The sequence below is a fragment of the Beta vulgaris genome, chromosome 3, assembly GCF_026745355.1.
Source record: "Beta vulgaris subsp. vulgaris cultivar EL10 chromosome 3, EL10.2, whole genome shotgun sequence".
Lineage (NCBI taxonomy): Eukaryota > Viridiplantae > Streptophyta > Magnoliopsida > Caryophyllales > Amaranthaceae > Beta > Beta vulgaris.
Window position 1 is genome coordinate 51,822,101 of NC_079204.1, and position 22,799 is coordinate 51,844,899.

A 22,799-nucleotide genomic window follows, 5' to 3' on the forward strand; every position below is an offset into this window, starting at 1 on the left:
ACTTTAATATCTGTAATTTTGAAAAATAAGTCTTTCATACATAATTGTCAAACCCCAGCGGTAATTGGTGCATAAAGTTTGCACCCCTAATGTCAAACTTACAATGTTACTTTGATATTTGGTGCATATGCATAAAACTTTAAGGGCATTGGTGTATCCGTGTATTTATGAAACAAGAGGGATACTAGATGCATTTTGTTAAACAAAAAAATTGTATGTATTTTATTAGATTGGAGGACGTAGGAATAATAAAGGAGAAGCTAGGTGGCGGGGATGTGGCGAGGATAACATAAGATCTATACCCCGCATAACACGTGTGGCAGGTACGATAAGTTTAGCTAGACCCATCCACGCTCAATCGGGGTAAGGACTAGGGATGGGGTGAATCGTTTCACTGACATCTCTGCTAATAAATCTAATAAGTTTAGATAAGTTTAATTAAGTTCAAATAAATAAAATTAAGTTGAATAGAATGAACTTTATTGCAACACCTAGATGGTGCATACGCTAGTACATAGAAAATGGTGAGCACATGTACATGAATAACAAACCAAATATACATAAATAACCAGCCGAATGAACACATGTACATAGATAGCAAGTCAAATAAACATATGTACATCTCTGTTAGTACATGTTCATTGGTGTTGGTCTTTGTGTTCACAATATAGTTCTTTATGTTCATCGTTCGTATGATTCTCATCATACGTATGTGTCTATGTACTAATTTGGGCCTTTATTGATACAATAATGCAATAGTAATTGTAGGGTGTGTTCGGCACAAGCTCTGAGGTAACTTTTAGTGCTTTGACTGAGTCAAAACACCAATTAAAATAAATAATAGTGTTTGGTTAGGTAGTGATATAAGTAACTTTTAGTGGTATAAGTAGTGTTTTTGTAGTATTTGTCAAAAGTTACAATTAGATAGCTTTTAGTGGTGTATAAATGATACATTAACGTTTACTTTGAGTTTTTAACTAGTTATTTGTAAACTGTTCCTTTGACAGCTTCTTTTATCGAACATCAATATCTTATACAGTTACCTAATAGCTAACAGCTACCGGCTAATGACTAACAGCTAACGACTAACAACTAACAGCTAACGACTAATCGCTAACAGCTACATACCAACCATTAACTACTACCAACACAATTACTCTTATAGCTAGAAGTTGATACCACAACTACCAATGCCGAACACGCTAGTAAAATGTGGAGGTATAATGTAGGAAAACGCTGTTCTTTTAGGCAAGGGATGAAGGGATAAAGAAAAAAGAAAAAAGAAAAAAGAAAAAAGAAAAAAGAAAAAAGAAAAAAAAGAAAAAAGAAAAAGAAAAGGATACAAGAAGAACAAGTTTCTTACTCACTAACCCTAACTCTCCAAATTCCAATTCCTAGAATTTGCTGCGATTACAAATTCCATTTCGTTCTACAAGTTACAGATTTCGATCGAGTTTTATTTTCTATCTAAAAAGTTCGATTTTCAGCATCAATCCAAGTTACTTTTCGAGGAAAAACATTGAAGGATTTTTCCGACCATTCCAAGAAATTGAAGGTTTGTTTCGAACTAATTTTACTATATATTGTAGCTTTTAAGATTTTAAATTTGTTGTTTAGCATTAAATATTTGAGAAGAAATCTTCAATTTCGGATTAACTCTACTATGTATAGTAAGCTATAAGATTTTTATGTTGATGGATTAAATATTTGATTAAAGAATTTTTAATTTCGGACTAATTTTAGTATATATTGTAAGTTTGTAGTTTAGCATTAAATATTTGAATAAGAAATTTTTAGTTTCGGCCAAATTTTACTATATATCTGTAAGTGATAAGTCATAATGTTTTGTAGTTTGAGTAAGAAATGTTGAATATTATTGAGTATGTAGAATGTGATGCTGGCTCAAATATGAATAGTAAGTTAATTAGGTAGCTGCAACCTTGATAAGATTGGCTAAATGATTATTAAATTTGCTCGGTAGGCGGCAAAATGGAGGTAGATGAGGAGAATCCCTGTTCTGCTTCTGGTTCAGCAGCAGAATCGACTCCTGCGGTGGCTGATACTGAGATGCTGGATACTGTGGGTATTCCAGCGCCAGCTACTGCAATCGAGAGTCATTCATTGGCGACTGTAATTCCACCTGCAGCACCGCCGTTAGTCATTCCTCCATCAGTTCCTCCTCCCACAGTTGCCCCTTTGTCAGCTCCACCTCCTGTTCTTGTTCCTTCAATGGCTCCTCTACCTGCTGTACCTTCTACACTTCCTAGACCATTAGCACCTCTTCCTGTCCGCCCGCCTGTGCTTAAACCACCTGTTGCACAGAATGGTGAGGTTAATGCAAGTGAATCGGACTCTGACCATGATGACCATGGTATTCATGGTTCAACTGCTGAGTATGAAATTACAGAGGAAAGTCGACAGGTAAGGGAACGTCAAGAGAAAGCAATGCGGGATCTCTTGATGAAGCGGCGAGCTGCTGCTTTAGCTGTACCCACTAATGATATGGCTGTGCGCACTCGGCTTCGCCGTCTTGGTGAGCCTATCACTTTCTTTGGGGAAAGAGAGATGGAAAGACGGGATAGGCTCCGGATGCTGATGGCCAAGCTTGATGCTGAGGGACAGTTGGACATGTTGATGAAAGCGCATGAGGAAGAGGAGGAAGCTGCTTCAGCTAGGGATGAAGTTGATGAACAAATCATTCAGTATCCATTTTATACTGAAGGGACACAGGAATTGTTGGAGGCTCGAAAGTTTATTGCCAAGTTTTCCATTGTCAAAGCATCTCAACGTCTGCAGAGTGCCAGGAGGAAAAGGGATGATCCAGATGAAGACGAGGATGCAGAGATAGATTGGGCTCTTAGACAGGCAAAAACATTTGCTCTTGCTTCCAGTGAATATGGTGATGACCGTCCACTTTGGGGATGTTCGTTCTCAAGAGATGGAAATCTGCTTGCTACCTGGTATGTTCACCAGCTCAGTATTCTTTCACTTTTACTAGTAGTTGGATATTAAACTGTTGCAAATCCTTCTCATTTCCATATTTCTAGTAATTGATGCTCAAAGTTGTTGGAATTGATTGTCATATTTTCTGTAGCTTATGACATTAGCCCATCGAAACATCATGTGAAAGTTGTGACTTTGAATGTGTATGGTTTTTGGTAAAATTTGTGTCTATCTGCCATGTATGGGGATAGAAATGCTTAATTGTTAGTATTCTTCCAAGACAGTTAATTCTTAAAAGATAACCTCATCTACAATTTCGCCTTTTTCCCAAAAAGGGATCATCCAAAACTTCCAACCCTCAGTTTTCATGTTCTCTGTTATATTCTGGGTTTCGTCTCAAATATATGACGGAATTGCTTATGAAATATCTCAAGTACTATATTTTTTGTTCTTTTGCTCCCTTTCCATTTGATTACTAAACTATCCAAATGCCTATCATAGGTACTTGCTTTATTGTCATTGTTGTTGGAACTGGCTACCGTTATGATTCTTTTTAATGCTATGTTATCTTTATGTTCTAAATCTCCCCGCTGAAGTCTTCTCTCTTGTTCTAGAAAGGAAAGAGACTGAAAAAAACTGACATTTTCTTGCTACATGTGATTTTTTTATGTTTGAATACAATTTTTTTCTGGGAGGAACACATATTTTATTCTTGAAGAGAAGTAACTTGCAGGTAGTTGGTAACTGCTACTGTAATGACTGAACCAGAATAAGAAATGACATATAAGAAGCGACTGTTCACTTGTGAGTTGGTAATGGATACTATCTGGCTGTCTACTTTGTCAGTTACAGAAATTGCAACATGTAGGTCACAAGAAACTCTTGGCATCTCATCGTGAGAGGCCAAAACCAAACTAAGAGTTACCGTACCAAAGGAGGTATTAGTGATACCAAAGTTCAAAGTTGATACCAAATTATGTACCAAAGGAGGTATTAGTGATACCAAAGTTCAAAGTTGATACCATAGTAAGTATAATTGGTGCCAAAGTAAATATAATTGGCGCCAAAGTAAGTATAATTGGTGCCAAAGTAAGTATAATTGGTACCAAAACTCAAAGTTGGTACCAATAAGAGTTATTTTGGTATTGGTATCAATTTTACTGAACTTTGGTATAAGTTGGTACCAAAGTTCAGCGCTTGTTTTTTTTCTTTTTGCGCGAAATGTCAAGCGTGCTCCTGTCTCACGATGAGACGCCTATCCAAGCTCAACAGATAAGGCTCTGTTATATACTTATATCAGTGGGGTTAAGACTGTTTTAAGGGACTAGCAGAAAAGGAGAGTTTTTTTTGGGCGTTGTTGTTTGTGGAAATAGTATCATGGAGTTATTTTTACCCATTTGTTTTCTTAATTTTTGTTGTTGTTATGAGTGTTTTTCTGTTGGAAGGGAAGTCAGTCAGCTCAAAATAGAGTTTTTATTTACTTGTCTAACATGCTTTATCAACCTTGAGGAGAGTCGGCTTTGTTGATTGGCAATTGACAAAGATATGAACTTCTTTGTTTTCTCTTTCATGACGTGGAGAACAATGATTCTTAGATGTGCGTTTAAGTAGCCTATAAGACTAGAATTGCATTGCCCTAAATTTTGAGTCTGATAAATATACCCTTTTTTAATGGCAATAAATATCACCTTTTTTTAATGGAAAAAAATATTACAGTTGATGAGAACAAAATACTGATGTTCAGTTCATTTCTTGTTTTGCTTCTCTAGTTCATCAAATGGAGTTGCCAAAATATGGAGTATGCCTCAGGTGACGAGGGTCGCTACCTTAAGGGGACATACTGAGCATGTTACTGATATTGCATTTTCTCCTGTAAGTGACTACGTGGCAACTTCCTCAGTTGATCGTACTGCAAGGTTGTGGAACTCAGACGGTACTCTATTAAGAAAATTTGAGGGTCATCTAAAACGCCTAGCTCGTATTGCTTTCCATCCATCAGGGAAGTACTTGGGCACTGCAAGTTTTGATAAAACTTGGCGCCTGTGGGACATTGAAACTGGTGCAGAGTTGCTTCTTCAGGAAGGCCATAGCAGAGACGTTTATGGCATATCTTTCCATCCCGATGGATCATTGGCAGCATCTTGTGGACTGGATTCTCTTGCACGTGTCTGGGATCTCCGAACAGGAAGAAGTGTTCTTGCTTTGGAAGGGCACGTCAACCCTGTAATTTTCTTCTCTTGTTATGTTTGTCATTTTTTTAGTGCTACTCAAATTATGGTTGTTGACTTGTGTGGTGCTTCTTTTACTCAGGTTTTTGGAGTTGATTTCTCCCCTAATGGCTATCATTTGGCAACCGGTTCCGAGGATAATACTTGCCGGATTTGGGACTTGAGAAAGAAAAAATCTTTTTACGTTATTCCAGCCCATTCAAAACAGCTTTCACGGGTTAAATTTGAACCTCAAGACGGATATTATTTGGTTACTGCCTCTTATGATACAACTGCTAAGGTATGAGATTTGACACTTAATTTCCTTTGGCGGAACAAACAAACTCATAAAAAGTTCTGTGCTGTCACCGCTCACGAGGAGATTTTTTCACTTTTATTTCATCAGGTATGGTCATCTCGAGACTTCAAGCCTATCAAGACGTTGTCAGGGCATGAATCAAGAGTTGCATCCTTAGATATTACAGGAGGTAAGATCTTTCTCTTGGTAACTTCTCAGAGTGCAACTGATGCATTATTGGGAAGTTGTAGCAGCATCTCACGAGTCATGATAACTAACTGTCACAATTTGCTCATTCCCTAATTTCTCATGTACTGTGCTCATTCCCTAATTTCTCATGTACGTTTGTAGAGTAAATCATAGTCAGTTTACATGCATGGTGTCTAACTTTGCATCCTTTTTAACAGTCAGCTGAGTTTATTAAGCACTAAGGCAAGTGTAAAATTGAACTATATAATTAAGATTTGGGTTTCAGAGCGAGGGATAGCTTAGTGAATAGAGTCGCCCTTCTTGTTTCACGGGGTCCGTAGGATTGATTCTCATTTCTACTCTCGCAAGTTGTGATCCCTAATTACTCTCCCAACTTATCAAAGGTTCTCCTTGTCAAAAAAGATGTAATTAAGAAGTGGAATTTCATAAGCTATAACCGAAAGATATATAGTATATGCTTTTTCTCAAAGGATTCAGATTTTGCGGGACCCTTATTTCTTCACTGTTTATTGTGGTGATACAGATGGACAATGCATTGCAACCGTTGCGCATGATAGGACGATCAAACTATGGTCAAGCAGTGTCCCTTCAGAAGATAAGTCAATGGACGTAGACTAGACCTTGTTTTGGCAATCAGTTGACAATTCATAGCAAATTGTATTTGTTGTTTTTGTTTAAGCTAATTGGTCCATCTGATTGTATTAGTTGTTTGTACGAAACATTTTATCTAAATTTAGGCGTTGGCGATAATCGGTTTGTTCGCAAATCACAACGGGTTCCATTTTTGTATGGTTATTGCACAAGAGGTTCTTTTAGCTACCTAATGTAACAAATGTCTTTTTTAAAAAGAAATGGATATACTTTGAAAAATGGACGACAATATACTATTTATTGTCATGTGAGAAGAGATGGTCACTACTAAACTAGATTAAAAATCATTATGCTTTTATCTAATATTCATTACTTCTTCTAATTTTTATTAGTTTAACAACTTTTTTTAGGTTGTTTTTATTAGTTTATCTAATTCCTTATTTTTTTTTGTTTCTAGAAGGATTCTACTAATTTTATTTTATTAATTTTACAATGAAGTTTCTCCTTCTATGACCACATACCTTCTTTACAATAAATTAATATTTTTTATTCTCTTTTGTGACATTTTATTTTAAATTGATAAGGAGAAGCGCCTTATTGAATCATCATTTGCATAGATCAATGTAAATGATTAAGCTATACAGACAAGATCTTTTGAAAGTATGGGCGAGGGAAAGTAGGGGAACCCCATCCCGAAAGTGCTTCTACTGAGGTTTGATCTCAAAATCTTAAAGTTGTGAGATACAAACCTTACCACTAGACCAAGTAGACGAGTAACTAATGGGTTAAAGGTAAAATCACCCGATTAATTGTTAATCACTGGGAGGAAAGATCATTAATGTATTTAGTATTTACCACTTATCAGCATAGAATGTTAGCCCACTGCACCCAGTTTATACAACCTCTAATTGTATGTTGTTGGAGGGATGCTGCAGTCTCTTAGGCTGTACTACTGCAGTGTCTTAGGACATACTACAACCCCAGGCGGCGAAGAGCCGATCAAGGTGCCACACATACTACAGCCCCATGGGGTAAAGAGTCAACATTGAGGTGCCAAACCCTCCCCTCGATCTGAACTCTTGGTGTTTGGTATCTCAGCGCAATTATTCAATAATGTCATGATCATAATAAGAACTCCTTTCAGAAAAGGGTTGCCTAATTCTCTTATTTGTATAGCTTAACATAAAATAATTAAAGTGCATTATGAGCTCTGCACAAGAATCTTGTTAAGTGAACAGACGAACTTATCAAGAAGCTGGTCATTCAACTATTTAACAACAGAAGATGGTAAAAGAAAAGAGACCAACTCCTACAAATATCAAAAAACATAAATTCGACAATGAAATTCTCATTAAATTTCTGAGCAATGAGCAACATGTCTATATGAAGGCTTCTCCTTGGATACAAAAATATCAGCTTCAAAAAACTCTACTCAAAGACTTTGAATCTCAACCTGCCTGTAATTTATGTTACAATGGATGGTGAACGCTGACAAAACTCGAAGACTAAGATTATCAGGCTGTCAGCCCTTTTCTTACTGATTCTTACCAAAATTCTCCTGTCAGAGATTTCTCCAGGCACGAGTTACACACAAGTTCACCGTCTCTTTGTGCAGTAAACAATGCTGATAATCAATCTACTCATTTCAAATCTTTCTCTAGTCTCAAGATCTTACTTATACCAGCCAGCAAGGAGCCACCGCAGCAAGAAACAAAAACCGCAAGCAATAGCCTGTGGAAAGGGACAGATCATCAACTGTCTAACATTGGTGGGAAGAAATATAGTACTTTGTTGAAATAGTCTCCTAAGTGTAGTAAGAATTTTCAGGATTACAGAGATAATTATTGGAACAAATTATTAACCCCACGATATAACTTCCATGCATATCAATGAACTTCACATAATCACAACTCGACGGGGGACGGGGGGTAGATGGAGGAAATAGGCATGAGCATGGGGTTGCAGAGGAGCTAGCAGGGTCACCTGGAGAGAGAGAAGAACAATGCAGATCGATTGCTCAGACATCCTTCCAAAAAGTCTTAATGAGAAGTTCACAAGTGTCCCATCCTTTGTCCCTGTCAGAAGTCCTGTTTGAGGGTCAAATCTGCAATTCAAGACAGCATTAGATGGAGGCTGGAAGACTATGAATCCATGGTTGAAAAAATATGAGATTACCTTGGGAGACGATGCCGGGGACAAGGAATGATTCCAGCAAGCTGGTAAGAAGACACAAGATACATTAGTAATGCTTAAGGGCAGCTGAGGGAAGGGAGGGAGAGGAGAAAAAAATCTAACCTGGGGAAGTGACAAGAGGAAATTCAAGACTTGAGGGGCAAAGAAAATCAATAGTGTTTCACTGCAAAATCCAGAGAAATTCAGGAAAGATCAGCAAAAGGGGAATACAGAAATTCTACTTTTTCCAAGCGTGCATATGCACAATGACATATTCTGACTTCTGAGGCGATATGACTAGTTAGAAAATGTAAGATTGCTTATGCATATGCAAAATGACGAGCATCAGATAAAATAGTAACACATTTACCATGGCAGATAAAGCAAACAGCGAGTACCTGCCAGCTCATAAGGGAAAAATAGAGTGAAAAGCTATGAAATGCAGAGCTTGTGCACATTGACCCTGTTAGGGCAGGCACTATTACACAATATCACAATACCAACAAATCAAGATACACGGAACATTGCTCTCCTTAAACACAGTCTAGAAGTGTGAACTCTTGCATAGATACATGCATGTCCAAACTTGAAAGAAACTCCCAAGTTGTGTTTGGACTAGAAAACTAAAAATCACCATGATAAAATAAAAGAAATGAGATGGTGCAGCAATTAAAGAAAAGCAAGAAATTTTACCTATAGTGACCCAGAATGCCAACAACAGCCATTGTCATCCCAGCAAAGTATGTATATGTATCCCCGACAAACACTGAAGAAGGATACCTAGAAAATATGAAAATGCAAACATTCAGTGTCCTTGTAACACAAACAAGTAACACAAAAGAGAGAGCACAAGACATACCACAATAAAATGCAAACATTCAGAAAATGATAGAATTACCAGTTGTAAGAGAGTAAAGCCAAAGAAGTAGCAAATAAAGGTTGAACAAGATAAATAGAGAATGCATGAGCTTGCTGATACTCAGAATTGTCCTTGGATGCTCCAATTTGCATAATATTATGTATCAGAATCTGTAAAGCACTCAAAATGATCAGATTTTATAAAACCTTATAATGCAGTAGATTTAAAAGTTCATAAGCTTACAGCCGATGCAATGACAACCGTCTGTCCAACTTCAAGACCATTTATACCAGCATGAATATTGATAGAATTGGTGCAAAATACTGCCAAAAGGCCCATATACAATTTATACATCCATCCTGCATATATTGAATGGTTGTGATGTCAAATTTAAAATAATGTCAGAAGCCACTGCAATGACATAACAGGAAACATCAAGATGCTCAACATCCGATTTTACAAACCAAAATTAAAATCTACCGCAAACAAAAACCACCTGTTATATCTGAAAAAAGAAAAATGATGAAAACCCACGGTTTGCACAGATGAAACTGAAACTGATGAGCACAATGCTAGATATGAAATCATAACAGAAATCATTAAATGAGAATAGGGACGGCCACCTCAAGTACACTCTCCATATATGCAGGCTATCAACTTGACTTAGGCTATGTTCTCTTCAACATATTTCATGAGCTTATTAATGTAATCAATTGAATCAATATACAAACTGTCACATGCCCAAGCATTGATGCAGTCAAATAGTCAATAAACGATGAAACAGACCTCATGCTTTCTCTCTTAAGTTCATAAGATCCAAAAAGTTTAAGATCCAAAAAGTTGCCAGGTCTCTAATGTCACATGCCAACATTGATGCAATCAGTTAAATCAATAAACATAGGTTACACAAGCATTTTACCTAGATCCAACACCTCAAGCCCAACATATGGAATGAGAGGCTTTGGAACTACAATGGTCGTATGGCCAGCATAAGCCATCAACAGAGGAAGAGCAGCAATTGAAGGTAAGACCAGTTTCCTGCACACGGCATATTCAATTAAAATTGCCTCAATAAGAATTTACTCACGAAATAACATTAAAAGGGTCATTTAGAGAACAATATACTTACACTCTCCAAGGAACATCAAGAACATCGTCAACAAATCCAAGCAAGATCATGAAACAAATGGATGCCAAAGCTGCATTATACTCAACTAGCCACTACAAAGATAATTTATGAGCACCATAAATATCTGTCTCCATAACATGGCAAGATAGCTTGTCAATAATAAATAATGCAAAATGGACACAAAAACTATTCACAAAGGACTATTGCAAAAAATGCAGAACAAATAGGTTGTTAATCTCTGATTGAACAGCCTAACCATATGAGAGATGCATATACAACCAGAAAGAAGTTTTTGTTCTCAATTTCTAATCAAGTGCATCACAGCACCAATATATACAAAAAAGAGAGAGGGAAGCAGCTGTGTAAATTGGTTCAGAAAACCAGCTGGCAGGAAGCTTTTCAACTTTCAAGTCTTTTCCATAATCACACTAGTCCCTCTCCCTTCCCATTTAGATGCCCTGCCGTCTAATGTAAGATGCTATTCTCTCCTTAACAGCAAAGAGTTGTTTTTCACTAGCTAATTGCTTTATCAAATCAGGATCTACATAATTTGACAGCCTTCTATTTCTCTAGTCGCCTATGGGAATAGGGGCCTTTTAAGCTTGGTAGTTTCTGCTTGACTATGGTGATAAAAATTATACAGTCTAGACCTAGATTCCTTTGTACCTTGCAGGTTTCTTACGACAAACATGCAGTACTAACAGCTCGTACTAACAGCTCAACTTATTCTTCAACTATTCTATTGAAATTCAGAAAAACTTATTCTTCAGATATCATCACTTTTACCATGAATTTCAACCTCAAAGACAGAAAATCCAGGGATATACAAATTCTAGAAGGAGCTTGAATTACCATAGAATATATACAACCATCACGTGACCCTTTTTTTATACAACTAGTATACCTCACCTCTCCCTACAATCTGTTGGGGTACTTATAATAAGAAAAACTCCTCAGAGATGAAATAAACATCATGGTATAGAAGCTCATTGATCAGGAATTCAGGATTTCCAAAAGAATTGCCTATCACACTTTAGATATGACAAAAACAATCCTGAAGAAAAGCTCAAGGGCGGAGAGCAAGGAGAGGCTGGAAGACCACTCTATCCCACAAAGGAAACAGATGAGCAATATCCCAGATCGAAAGATTAAGGCACTCCTCTACACACCCACAAAATAGCGAAATACAGGAACAACATATATATTTGCAGGACTTATCCTACCAAAACCGTTACAGGAACTTGAAGGTATAAAAGAGCTACTAAAGGAGCTTGTGCCAAACAAATTTAGCAAGCAACAATGCAGCAAATAGGTGATTTCAGTCTTACTATTATCACTCACAAAACATGACATATACATTAAGAGAAAGTTATTATTTGGTTCACGGATTCAGCCTATTATCAGTATTGAGTTTTATTTGAAAATGTTCAAAGCCTTTACTCTCTTTGGGACTTCTGTCGCTAGAATACAGGTTGAAGAACGATAAAATTTATGTAAATGCAAGTTTGTAGAAACAGTTACAAGAAATGAAGAAAACACTTCATATCAAGATTCAAGAATGAGTCACAAAAGGCATGTCATTTACTATTTGCCTAACTTGGTTAACAATCTAACTACTCCCACATACATTATCTTTGTTTCCATAGTCCAACCTGAGAAGCGGTGCTTAAAACTGACAATACTTAGAAGAATCAGCAACATGCCACTGCATCCAGTAACCACTAAAATTCGCCATTAAGATCACCTATAGAGAGTCTCATTTTCACGAAAAAGCCATTGCTTCTAAAACCTAGAGAATTCCACAATTCAAATACTAACATCCTTATATCTACTACAATAGTACCTATTAATCTATACCCTCCTTTCACTCTCTGCAGAAATGAATGTTTGATTCAAGAACCAAGGCTTGACCTTTCAACACCCTCTACAATGTTAAAACTGCACAACCTCTGTAAGTAATTGACTTGCACCAATTCGCACGAACTCCCATGACTTGATCACCATACTTAGACAAGCCAGTACACTCACCATACATATCTACTGGACTATCAGGGAGACAAAATAGATTTCCAACACATCAGATTCGTGCATAATTTCAGAAAGTAAATCTTCAGCAAATCACTCAAGCTCATATAATAGCTTCTCTTTGGTCATCTATCTATGTTCTCTTTTAATAGTATGTAATCCTCTTGTAATTAGCAAATGTAAAGAGTTTGTCCTAAATTATCATAGTAATTTCGAATAGTAGCATATCACAATGATATCCTAAAAATCACAAATTTGTCATAAAGTCGGAATTCAAAAACTTACAATGGAGTCAGCCGAGAAGTTAAAATGTTGAAACAAAATTGCAACCACCAGAAACACAATCCCGACAACAATTCCCAAAGACTCAGGTCTGCAAATCAATACACCACAAAAATCACATAAAAATTAGTAATCTAACAATGAATAATCAAGCACAACACAATTCAAAGAGACTAACACTTTGATGTTTCCCTGAGGAGTTCCTTTCTTATTAATATCAAAACCAAACAAATTCCGACGAGTTACGTAACGAGAAGCGACGGGAATCAATCTTAGGGTTAGAAAAAAGCCGGCGAAGCTAAGTGCGGCATTAATGAGGATAGATCGCTTGAGTTCGCCGTCGATTTTAAAGTGAATCAATAGAAGATACGCGTACGGGAGCAACAAAAGTGAGGAGAGAGAAACGATTTTCGTCCATTTAGAAGGTGAAATTGTGATCTTTGGATTTTCCGGCGAAGTTTCCGACGAAGATTGTGGTGGAGGTGTCGGAATTAGGGTTTTTTTCGCCGGAATTGTTGCGCCATTCGCCGACGGTGCTCGTCGCCGGGAAGTCATTTTTTCTTTTTCACGTCTTAACGTTTACACTACGGTATGAGTAAACTCTTTAAATGTGGGAGTTGAAGAGGAAGTGTAAGAATTAAGGTGTCCACATAATTGGACCAATAAGAACTCAGAAGTGGGGTCTACTTTAGACCACTAAAAGTAACTATAGGATATTCTTTTTTCTTAAAAAAAAAAAAAAAGAACGGGAGGACAAACAACTAGTATGGTGCGAGAATTAGGGGCGTTCTTTTCACTTGAAAATTCTTGAACTTATATGAATATAAGAATTTTAGTGAAACTAGATGGTTTGTGACTTTTTAAGTTTGTCTTAATTGAACTTATTTGAGTATAAGGATTTTTGTGAGCTTTAGTGGTTTGTGATTAATTAAGTTTGTCTTGATTGAACTTATTTGAGTATAAAGATTTTAGTGAATTTAGATGATTTATGACTTTTCAAGTTTTTCTTGATGCTATTATGAGATAAGTTTAACTAATTTTAACTTAGAGAAGTGTATTAAGAAGTTGAGATATCGTACAATTACCTAGATAATGTTACCTAATTGTGAACGCTAATAATACTATTATGTTTCTAATTACACTTGGAGTTAGGTATATCTCACTCTAAGTTGGTGCATTGTGTTTATTCATTTGAAACCATCTACTAATGAGAAAAAAAAAACAAAAGGAAAACTAGATGAGAACCTAAAAAGATTATATGTAAAGAATGTAATTGAACAAATTTGACATACTCTCATTTAGTTGACTAGTATAATGATATGTATAAAAGAAATATATTTAGTTACGTGCAAAATGAATATAACACTTATTTAAAAAACGAATGAAATACATTTCTTTTAAGAAAATGGATGAAATACATAACGAGAACTAGCTGAGGACTTTGCACTTTCAATTGTTTGACCAATTAAACAACTTCACAATTTCTTCATTTCCTAAAAGCTTCTACTTTCTTTTTTATACTGTCAAGTGTCAACCAAATATGTTCTTACATTATCGTACACTAATTAGTATATTAGCTAACTGCTTTTCCCAAAAAGAGCCTAAAAATTAGGATATGATTTTCTATCTAAATCCATCAACACTTTAACAAGAATTTGACCAACAATTATGAATAGCAAATTCTTAATTGCATTTGCATCAAGAACATTCGCTTGAATCAAAACTTTATATACATAAATGTTATGATCCTACAGGCAAGATACGGCCAACAGATGTGAACAGTTTGCAAAATTTGAACCAACCCGAGATAACTTTGTAATGACACCTTCCATGATCTAGCCAACTTTAATTATATCTTCAAAACGCGGTGAAAAAAAGAAGATAAAAGGCCTCAAAAATCATGAATGCTTCCATCAGAGCTCAAGAACCATTACTCGGTTCTCGGTTCTCTCATCGATATCTCGGCTGATTTCACACCTTTAAACACTTTGACATTAGTACGCAAAAGGCTTGCAGGACAAGATGCCATCATTGTAGCATCGATATCATGCATTCTCTCATAGCAATCCTAAATGTTGATCCTGGCTGAAAAAATTTATGCTTGAGTGGTAGACTAGCACTTGAGCACGAGGCCAATGGGACAGTGATCACTGCCATTGACATCTGGGAGAATGTAAGAGTCATGAACTTTGTCGGTTAATTGTTCCGAGACAAGAAAGTAGTCAAGTCGCCATCCTGCATGGTGCGCGAAACTTATCAGCAAAAGAAATCAGAAATACGTTTTGTATTTGTTTTAAAGATTTGATTTCGTAAAGCGGATGCATAACAGACAAGTGTAATCCTACAAATCACATTAGCTTATTTTCTTCTTGTTTCTTTCCTTCATTTTGTTCCCCAAACTATGTTGTTAGGAAACTAACTTGGGTTCCTAATTGAGTGTCTTGCTTTATTTCTGAAACCATGAACAAGATAAGATAAAATTCAGCATTACATACAAGGTTGGCCTGATGATCAAAAAGTATTAAGACTGTCATTCTAGCCAATTGGCTTTATATATGACCAACATGAACAGCTTTAATCTTATCTACAAAATGCATAAAACAACACATTTGCATACCTCTGTTTAGTTTACGTCCACCATGCCTGTAACCCCAGTAAGTATAGCCCACCACATCAGGATGTTGCTTTCTGAAAGTATCTACAAATCCCTCCGACAGGAAATTTTTCTCAAATGATTCCCTTTCTTCAATTGTGAATCCAGCACTTCTCTTATTTCCCTGAGGGTTCGGAAGCGAGTGTGTCAGCAGAGAAATCTAGTGCAGGGACAAAAGAAGCTGGAAGTAAAAGAGGTGTCTTTTCTTTTTTTCAATTTTTTTGTTGGGGGTGGGGGAGGTAATATATATATCTCAGTCTGGAGCAACTTTAGTAGAATTTCTGGTCCAACACAACCATCTGGTCTCCTATCCCTAGCCAAACAAATCAGCATGAAGAGAAGCCAACAGGTATTTTCACATGATGAAGTATTCCCATAGAATAATGATGTTCAAGCAGAGACTACCATTTACATCATATAATCGGCTAAAGAGCCCTACTAGATTTTCTACCAGCAACACCGGATTTTAAAAAAAGAGTTTCCTCTTTTGCAGCCAAGACATATAGTAAGCATGGGGATATCAGTGACGGTGAGCATCAGAAAATGAGGAAGCATGTAAACTGCAGCGATACTTGAGAAACTATCCTTTTGCCTAATCCTTAGTATTGTCACCGGTGCAACGCAATTGAGGTCAAATTCACATCACCTTATTAACTCTACATAACAATCTGCCACAATCAAGCAATCAAATAATAATTTTCAACCACCTGCAGTCAGAACAGGGCACCAGGCTGCATGAAATTATTTAGCGGCCTGTACATATAAAGGAATTTGCCAAAGCAAGGAAATTCAACATCATATAAAAACTTTTGTTAACCATTCACATAGACTGAAAGATTTATCAAAATTGTCATGACTTACTGCAGGGTTATAAATGTCAATCTCTTGATGTGCACAGTTCAAGTCACCAGTCAAAATTACAGGCTTTGATTTTTCTAGTTCCTGCAAGATACAATGAAACAGCACCGTAAAGGATCTTGAATTTGATATTATCTACTGAATGATACTTGAACATTTTCACCACAAAACAATGCAAACAAAAAATGGAGCCATTATACCAAAAGCAAGCAAGATCACAAGAGAGACAATCACCAAATACAGCAACCCCCTTGCTAGCTAGAACAAGCACGTGGATCTTACAACAAACAGTTCTCAGCTCAATGCTACAACTCAAATACTATGTCTGCCTCACGTTCAACAATTTACCAGCATTTCTTAATCAAAATACATAGAAATCTTTCATCGGGAAATGATAATATAGGATGCATAACAATTCAAGTTAACGCTAAGCCAAACTAATAATCAGAGCTCTCATACAACGATACACTTGTCACTGAGTACCTAATGTTCTGAATACCCTTATACAAGTCTACTCAAGGGGAACGTATTGACCATTTTACTAAATCAGTTCACAAACAACACTTGTCTTTCGCAAATTGTTTGTGATATCCATGCTCGAAGAACTTGTGTGAAGGGAATATTGGAATATTTGTATGACTCACTTCATTTATTTTAAGTTATTGTAGAGGGAACGTGGGAAGATTTTGGGAATCTTTCTTACCTTTTGGAACATCTCTCTTACATTTGTTGTCCAAATAAGGAAATATTGACAATAGGAATAACTTTCTAAAACATCTCAATAGGGAAACCAAGAACAACATTTGCAGTATTAACCTAGTTTATTTCTGGTGGTAGTTACTTTACCTAGTTTTTTCTAAGTCGGCTTTATTTAGATCAATTAGATGAAAGATGAGCCTTCTCTAACCCCACTTTCTCTACACCCTTAGGATGTATATATATATATATATATATATATATATATATATATATATAGAGGCAAGATCACATGAGAAAACTCCTTACATGAGAAATGAGAATGAATCTCAACCACACGATTGGATTAGAGTTACAACACTTGTTCATTAGAGTTACACCGCCTAAAAAATTTTGAGCCCAAAAAAAAAACTTTTTTTGAATTTTTTTTTTTCTAATATTATTTTTTCTTGGAGTTACATCACTTTTTCATTAGAGTTACATCACTTATTCATAATAGTTATAACACTTAAAATTCATTCTCATTTCTCATGTAAGTATGCATTCTCATATGAACTCACTAATATATATATATATATATATATATATATATATATATGTTCCATTGTACACAATGAAAAGAGTGATACAATTTTCTCACTTAAAACCTTATATAAATCTAGCATACTTTTAGAAAAACGGTTGATGATAGATTATCTTGTTTTAGTATAATCCTAACTATTAGTAAGTATGCATAAACATTAGTAAGTATGCACACTATAAATAAAATATTTGTGCATTGACCCATAGATGGGATTATTATTAGAAGACCATCCATACTTAAAGAGTGTTATTGTGAATTTTTGGAAAATCAAAACCAAAAACACCAAGGAATAAATTAAAGTACCACAATTTTTTTTAAAATCTAACATCCTTGAAACTCTTCTCCTATCTTGAACAAGTGCCTTGACAATTCAAACCTAACCTTTGCAAGATTTCTTGATAAAATATTAGAAATTGGCTATCTCCCTTGCAATAAATCAACTTGACCAACTTCCACAAACTTTTACAAAAGCCATTCAAAGGGTTAATTTAAATTGTTAAGCCACATGCTCGCAACAGAAAGAATTTCTAAGTAAGGAGTGCTCAATTAGAACCTCTTCTTCCTTAGAACTTGTGTGGTATCTTATTCTATTCCTTAAAATTTTGGACCTCAGTCCAAAGAGTTTTTTGATACATTATTCTCATACTAGAAAATTGTGATCGTGAAAATAACAATAACAGAACCAGTAACACCAACAGCAACAAGAAAAACAGATTGGAAGAGCAACAGCAAAGACCATGAAGTTGAGTCGGTTGCAGACAAAGCACGTAAACAAAGGTGTAGCTAAAACATTACAGGAACACAAAAAAGTAGAAAAAACCTACTTCTGGAAATAGCATATTTATTCCAAATTTATAAAATTCATTCTTACTTTGATGTACTGGCTGAGAGATGGGTCCCATTCTGTAATCCTGTAAGACTAATATCAAAAGCACTCATTATTTTCAATTTATAAGATTATACAGACCTGACTAAAAAATCAAGGTATTGATAATAAGAAATGCGATAGAAATAATTACCAGTCTCTTTAGACCGTCTCCTGAATTGGGAACATATACGCACAATACATAGAATGAATCGAACTCTGCTGTCACCACACGCCCTTCAGTATCATGGTCTGATATCCCAAGGCCATATCGCACGGACAGAGGTTTCATCTAGCAGACAGATCAAGAAATTAAAAACAAAATGTTTGTACAAAACTAGTTAACCAAAAGTTAAAATTGTCTCTTTATTTTTTGTCTTAAACACTTTCACTTACCTTATGAACTAGACATGAAACTTTTGATAGCTAAGCCTTCTATTCAATATTAATTTTGGACTTGCTTAGAATAATTCAAATTAGGTCTTTAACATCATTGTCTGACATCTGAACGTTACAACTGTATCATTTCAGAGGCAGACAGGGATTGAGAGTCTTACAATGAATTTTACAATTTCAGATGCAATAAACCATATGAACACTAGATCATGCAGGAGACTTAAGGTATATATACCAGCTTTCACAAAGATATGGACAAATTATTCCTTTCAGGAGCAGCAAAATTATCAGCACCTCATTGAATATCCTCCTGAGATTTATTAATATATCAATGGCTACCAAGATCATACCCGAGAGATAATTGCAGTACCAGAGTATCCAGCTTTTGCTATACTGCACGTCCAAAAACTATTTTCATAGCCTTCCAAAAGATCTCTGACCGTTTCAACATCCTTCTCCTGGTCAAGGCGCAAAATAGTTCAGATATCAATTAATAGAAGGTATGTCTTTCTCATCATATATGAGAAGTTTGTAACGGTTGATACTTAAGATAAATTACTGAGGATGATTCTTTTAAGCATTCATCTGACTATAAACCTCAATTCACAAAAAAGTTCCTTACAGTCGCACATACGCTCCTCTTATAGGAGCTAAACACTTAATTCAACTAGCAGAAGGTACTTAAAAGCAAAATTTGGTTTATGCATCTTCTTCTCAGGTGCTTTTTCTTTCTCACTATCATATAGCAATACACAGCATTGAACTTGCAACGTTACATAGATGAGGCTGGCAATATCTACAGCTATTATTTCACTTGTGTTATGGACCACTCTAACAACCCACCCTTACTGCTGACTTACAAAAGGAGGGCTAAGGAGAAAAAGGGAAATGCTGAGAAGAATATTATAGAGAATGAAAATATCTATGTAGTATCTAGAAGAGGTAAGTCTGTCCTTTCCTAATAGTTCTGTTAATACTGGGTACAATGTGTAATAAAAAGAGAGCTGTAGTGAGAGAAAGGAATCCTTGGGAGAGCTCTCAACCTCTCGAATATTGAGAACTGTATTGAGTTAATAGTAATACAATCTTATACCCTTGCTCCTAAATTGCTTGTTTTTAGTCTTAATTTATCTGAATTTCTAGCAATATGTTCGATCCCCCCCCCCCCTCTCTCAAGAAAACAAAACAAACTGTTGGGTATCCTAATTGGACATCTATATGGGGTGGTGAAATGAAGGGTTCAAGTTGCATTGGGCACACAATACATAACCATGGATATCGATGAGGACAAATTGACAAAACATTGCAGCATTCCCCACAAAGATGCAGTTCAGCTGGAATAACTATAAACATTTTAAAAAATCTCAGTGTCTCACTAATTCTTTACTCTTCATTGATGTAATAGTAGGATAACTTATAATTAAGTCAGAAACATCATTTCTCCCATATCAGAAGAGTAAGGTTGAGTACTTTCCCCTGCCTCCAATCCCTTTAGCTGGTCGGGCAGACGTGAGTCTTATTCGAGGCTCAGCAGTTATAATAATGGTAATGGTAATGGAAACGAGAAAAATCACAAAGACCCTTAAATTATGATGACTTCAGCATGAACAAAGAAACTTAAAAAGCTCTAGGTGCTTCCATGTTAAATTATTCAATGTTAGCACTGTATGCACTGGAACTGGCAATCCAAAGACTGGCCTGCATGATTATTTTCTCAGTACATCCAGACAACAGACGTGTTCATAGCAAATGCCAAGAATACATTTACAAGACACTTGCCTGTAATTTGGTTTCCTGCAAGCACAAAACATCGAAATCCTCTCTTTGTGCAAGCTCAAGTGCAGAGAATCCCTCTAATTTCAATAATGCCCTCAAACCATTTACATTCCAAGACATCAACTTCACAAAGTCTGTATCACGTGTAAGAGGAGGTGGCCTCATAGTTTTTGGATTATAAACAACCCAGCCTTTTTGTGGCCTTTTGTGGGCGAACCTTGTCCATGGTTCCTTTTCATAAGCAGATTCATCGACCTCTTGAGATACTTCTACGTGAATGCTAGCAGCTTTTGCAGCTACTTTTCTTTTAATAGTACGCTTTTTTCCTGCAGCAACGAAACACTTAGAAATACCAGAAATATATCACTGTGGACTAATTATGGTCATCACAGCATGCATATTGGCCGAGTTCATGAGCTCATGTGTGTACAAACACAAGTTTGCATATTCTAAGGACAAGGTTGGGTAAATGCAGAAAAACTGCCCAATTTTAAAGAAACTATACACCTGAGAGAAGTAATAACTAACAAGATGACATACCAGATGTATCACTAGATTCTACTGATGTATTCTGCTTTACTGTCTTGATATTTATATCAACCTCCAAAGTCTCACCAACAACATTGTTTTCTTTTGCTCTACTCCTTTTACGTTTTGGTGAGCTGATTTGGTTCAATTGCTGCTCCTCTGAAGACTCTTTCTCACTTTCTAGAGGACTTTTATCTGCCGAACAATACATCCACCACTTCATCAGAGAATGCACTTATATGCCAAAGATGTAGATTCAAAGGCTAAAAATTCATACCATCAAATCCATCCAAAGCACTTTTCAAAGCCGAAACAAGCTCCTGCTTACGTCCTTTGCTTGACGCGCCAACATTTCTAGCCATTCATAGAAAACAGAAGCACCACCAGTTAACATGCTTAACACATTCAGACATCAACTTTAAGCACATCAACTTTCCAATCACAAAACTAATATGAGGTGCACTTGCATTGATTCATAGTAAGACCTGGATAACTTTTCTAATTCAAGGAGTTAGTCATCACTAATAAAGACAACTTTTAACTGTATTACATTAAATTATTATAAGTCCGCCTCACCTAAGAACTTGCAGATTTTCAAAGTAGAAAAATTGTCAGACAAACAAAACACCACGTTCCTAACATATAGACAATCTAATAAAAAAAACAATGCATCTAATATAAACAATTCAAGTCAAAAAAAGATTCCTAATTTCTGGTTTTTAAGGAATCAAAGATGAGTTTAATGTTCACAAAAATCACCTTAATGCTGTTCTAAGTTCCTGAACTGTCATTTTCTCCAGTTTTCCAGGATCATCTTTCATACTTAAGATTTCAGCTAATTTATTACCTACAATATTCTCCTGCACAAAAAAAAGACATATATATATGTATTAAAAAATAAAAATAAAAAACAACTATAACCCAACATTTGAAATGAAAAAAGACCAACATTTGTCACATTTTTCTGAGAGATTGGACTAACACTAGCTGATAAATTTGCCATTTTCTCCTTATTATCTGAACCAAAAGTTCGAAATTGAATTGCAAAAATTCCTCGATGAATGTTCGAACTCTTCTGGAACCCTGCACAACTGTAACTGCTGATATTAAAGAAAATTGGACATGGAATTCATTGATGAAGTTACATTTTGACAGAATAATTGTGAAAAAGATGTGCGAAATAAGGGAAAGGAAATGACCTAAAATTGATGAAACTTCGAAACCCTAGTAACATATTGTAGGACAAGAAAATGGAAAAGAAGGTTGGTACATTGGAGAGAGAGTGAGAATGAATGGTGCGGTGATTAAGCAGTCAGTGTGAAGAAAATTAACTGAGAAACGTCGAAACTCGAATGCTCTATATTCTTTGCCGCCACATTCTGGGTTGCACTTGCAAGATTCGAACTTGGGTAGCTTAACCGAGGGTTTTGTGCTTTTCAACTTTTTCCCCGAGCCACACTAGGGACCCCATGCTAAGATGAAAGGTTCTACGGCTTCTACCATGTATTCATACCGGTACATTTGCATTTGAAATTGAAGGGATGGTAAGGGGAAATCCTTTCTCAAAGTGTCCGATTGGACCCCAACCTTGAGTTTGGAAAATACTTCCTTACTGCTCGGCCAAGTTTAGCTGATTGTTTTGTCCTTTTCACGTGAATAAGGTAACTTAGGATGTATTCTCTTCCCTATAAAAAAGATGGGAGAGAAAGCTAGAAAGAGAAAGAGAAT

At 36.0% G+C, this 22,799-nt stretch overlaps 3 protein-coding genes across 6 annotated transcripts; 1 reads left to right on the forward strand and 2 right to left on the reverse strand.

Moving 5' to 3' along the window:
* Positions 1 to 1,190: 1,190 nt before the first annotated feature.
* LOC104889418 (U4/U6 small nuclear ribonucleoprotein PRP4-like protein) lies at positions 1,191 to 6,430 on the forward strand. Its single transcript, XM_010674634.4, has 6 exons — positions 1,191 to 1,555; positions 1,982 to 2,960; positions 4,713 to 5,166; positions 5,254 to 5,451; positions 5,557 to 5,638; positions 6,182 to 6,430. Exons 2-6 carry the CDS (start codon positions 1,990 to 1,992, stop codon positions 6,274 to 6,276), a joined length of 1,800 nt encoding a protein of 599 aa, XP_010672936.2. The 5' UTR covers positions 1,191 to 1,555; positions 1,982 to 1,989; the 3' UTR covers positions 6,277 to 6,430.
* A 1,151-nt stretch (positions 6,431 to 7,581) lies between these two features.
* LOC104889419 (uncharacterized) lies at positions 7,582 to 13,330 on the reverse strand. The gene is made up of 11 exons (XM_010674635.3): positions 12,895 to 13,330; positions 12,720 to 12,807; positions 10,410 to 10,501; positions 10,200 to 10,318; positions 9,524 to 9,639; positions 9,320 to 9,450; positions 9,115 to 9,201; positions 8,545 to 8,605; positions 8,425 to 8,465; positions 8,233 to 8,353; positions 7,582 to 7,980 (listed from the first exon to the last, which is right to left on the reverse strand). Exons 1-11 carry the CDS (start codon positions 13,269 to 13,271, stop codon positions 7,921 to 7,923), a joined length of 1,293 nt encoding a protein of 430 aa, XP_010672937.1. The 5' UTR covers positions 13,272 to 13,330; the 3' UTR covers positions 7,582 to 7,920.
* A 1,059-nt stretch (positions 13,331 to 14,389) lies between these two features.
* LOC104889420 (DNA-(apurinic or apyrimidinic site) endonuclease, chloroplastic) lies at positions 14,390 to 22,478 on the reverse strand. 4 transcript variants are annotated; one of them, XM_048641640.2, is made up of 12 exons: positions 22,271 to 22,478; positions 22,054 to 22,154; positions 21,831 to 21,931; positions 21,349 to 21,425; positions 21,084 to 21,266; positions 20,547 to 20,869; positions 19,118 to 19,225; positions 18,526 to 18,663; positions 18,378 to 18,425; positions 16,231 to 16,311; positions 15,334 to 15,493; positions 14,390 to 14,951 (listed from the first exon to the last, which is right to left on the reverse strand). In XM_048641640.2, the coding sequence occupies exons 2-12, from the start codon at positions 22,072 to 22,074 to the stop codon at positions 14,830 to 14,832; spliced, it is 1,362 nt and encodes a 453-aa protein (XP_048497597.1). In that variant the 5' UTR covers positions 22,075 to 22,154; positions 22,271 to 22,478; the 3' UTR covers positions 14,390 to 14,829. The 4 variants fall into 4 exon arrangements, with proteins under 4 accessions (XP_048497597.1, XP_010672940.1, XP_010672939.1 ...); XM_010674638.4 differs by having other exon boundaries at positions 22,021 to 22,154; XM_010674637.4 differs by having other exon boundaries at positions 22,054 to 22,162.
* Positions 22,479 to 22,799: the final 321 nt, after the last annotated feature.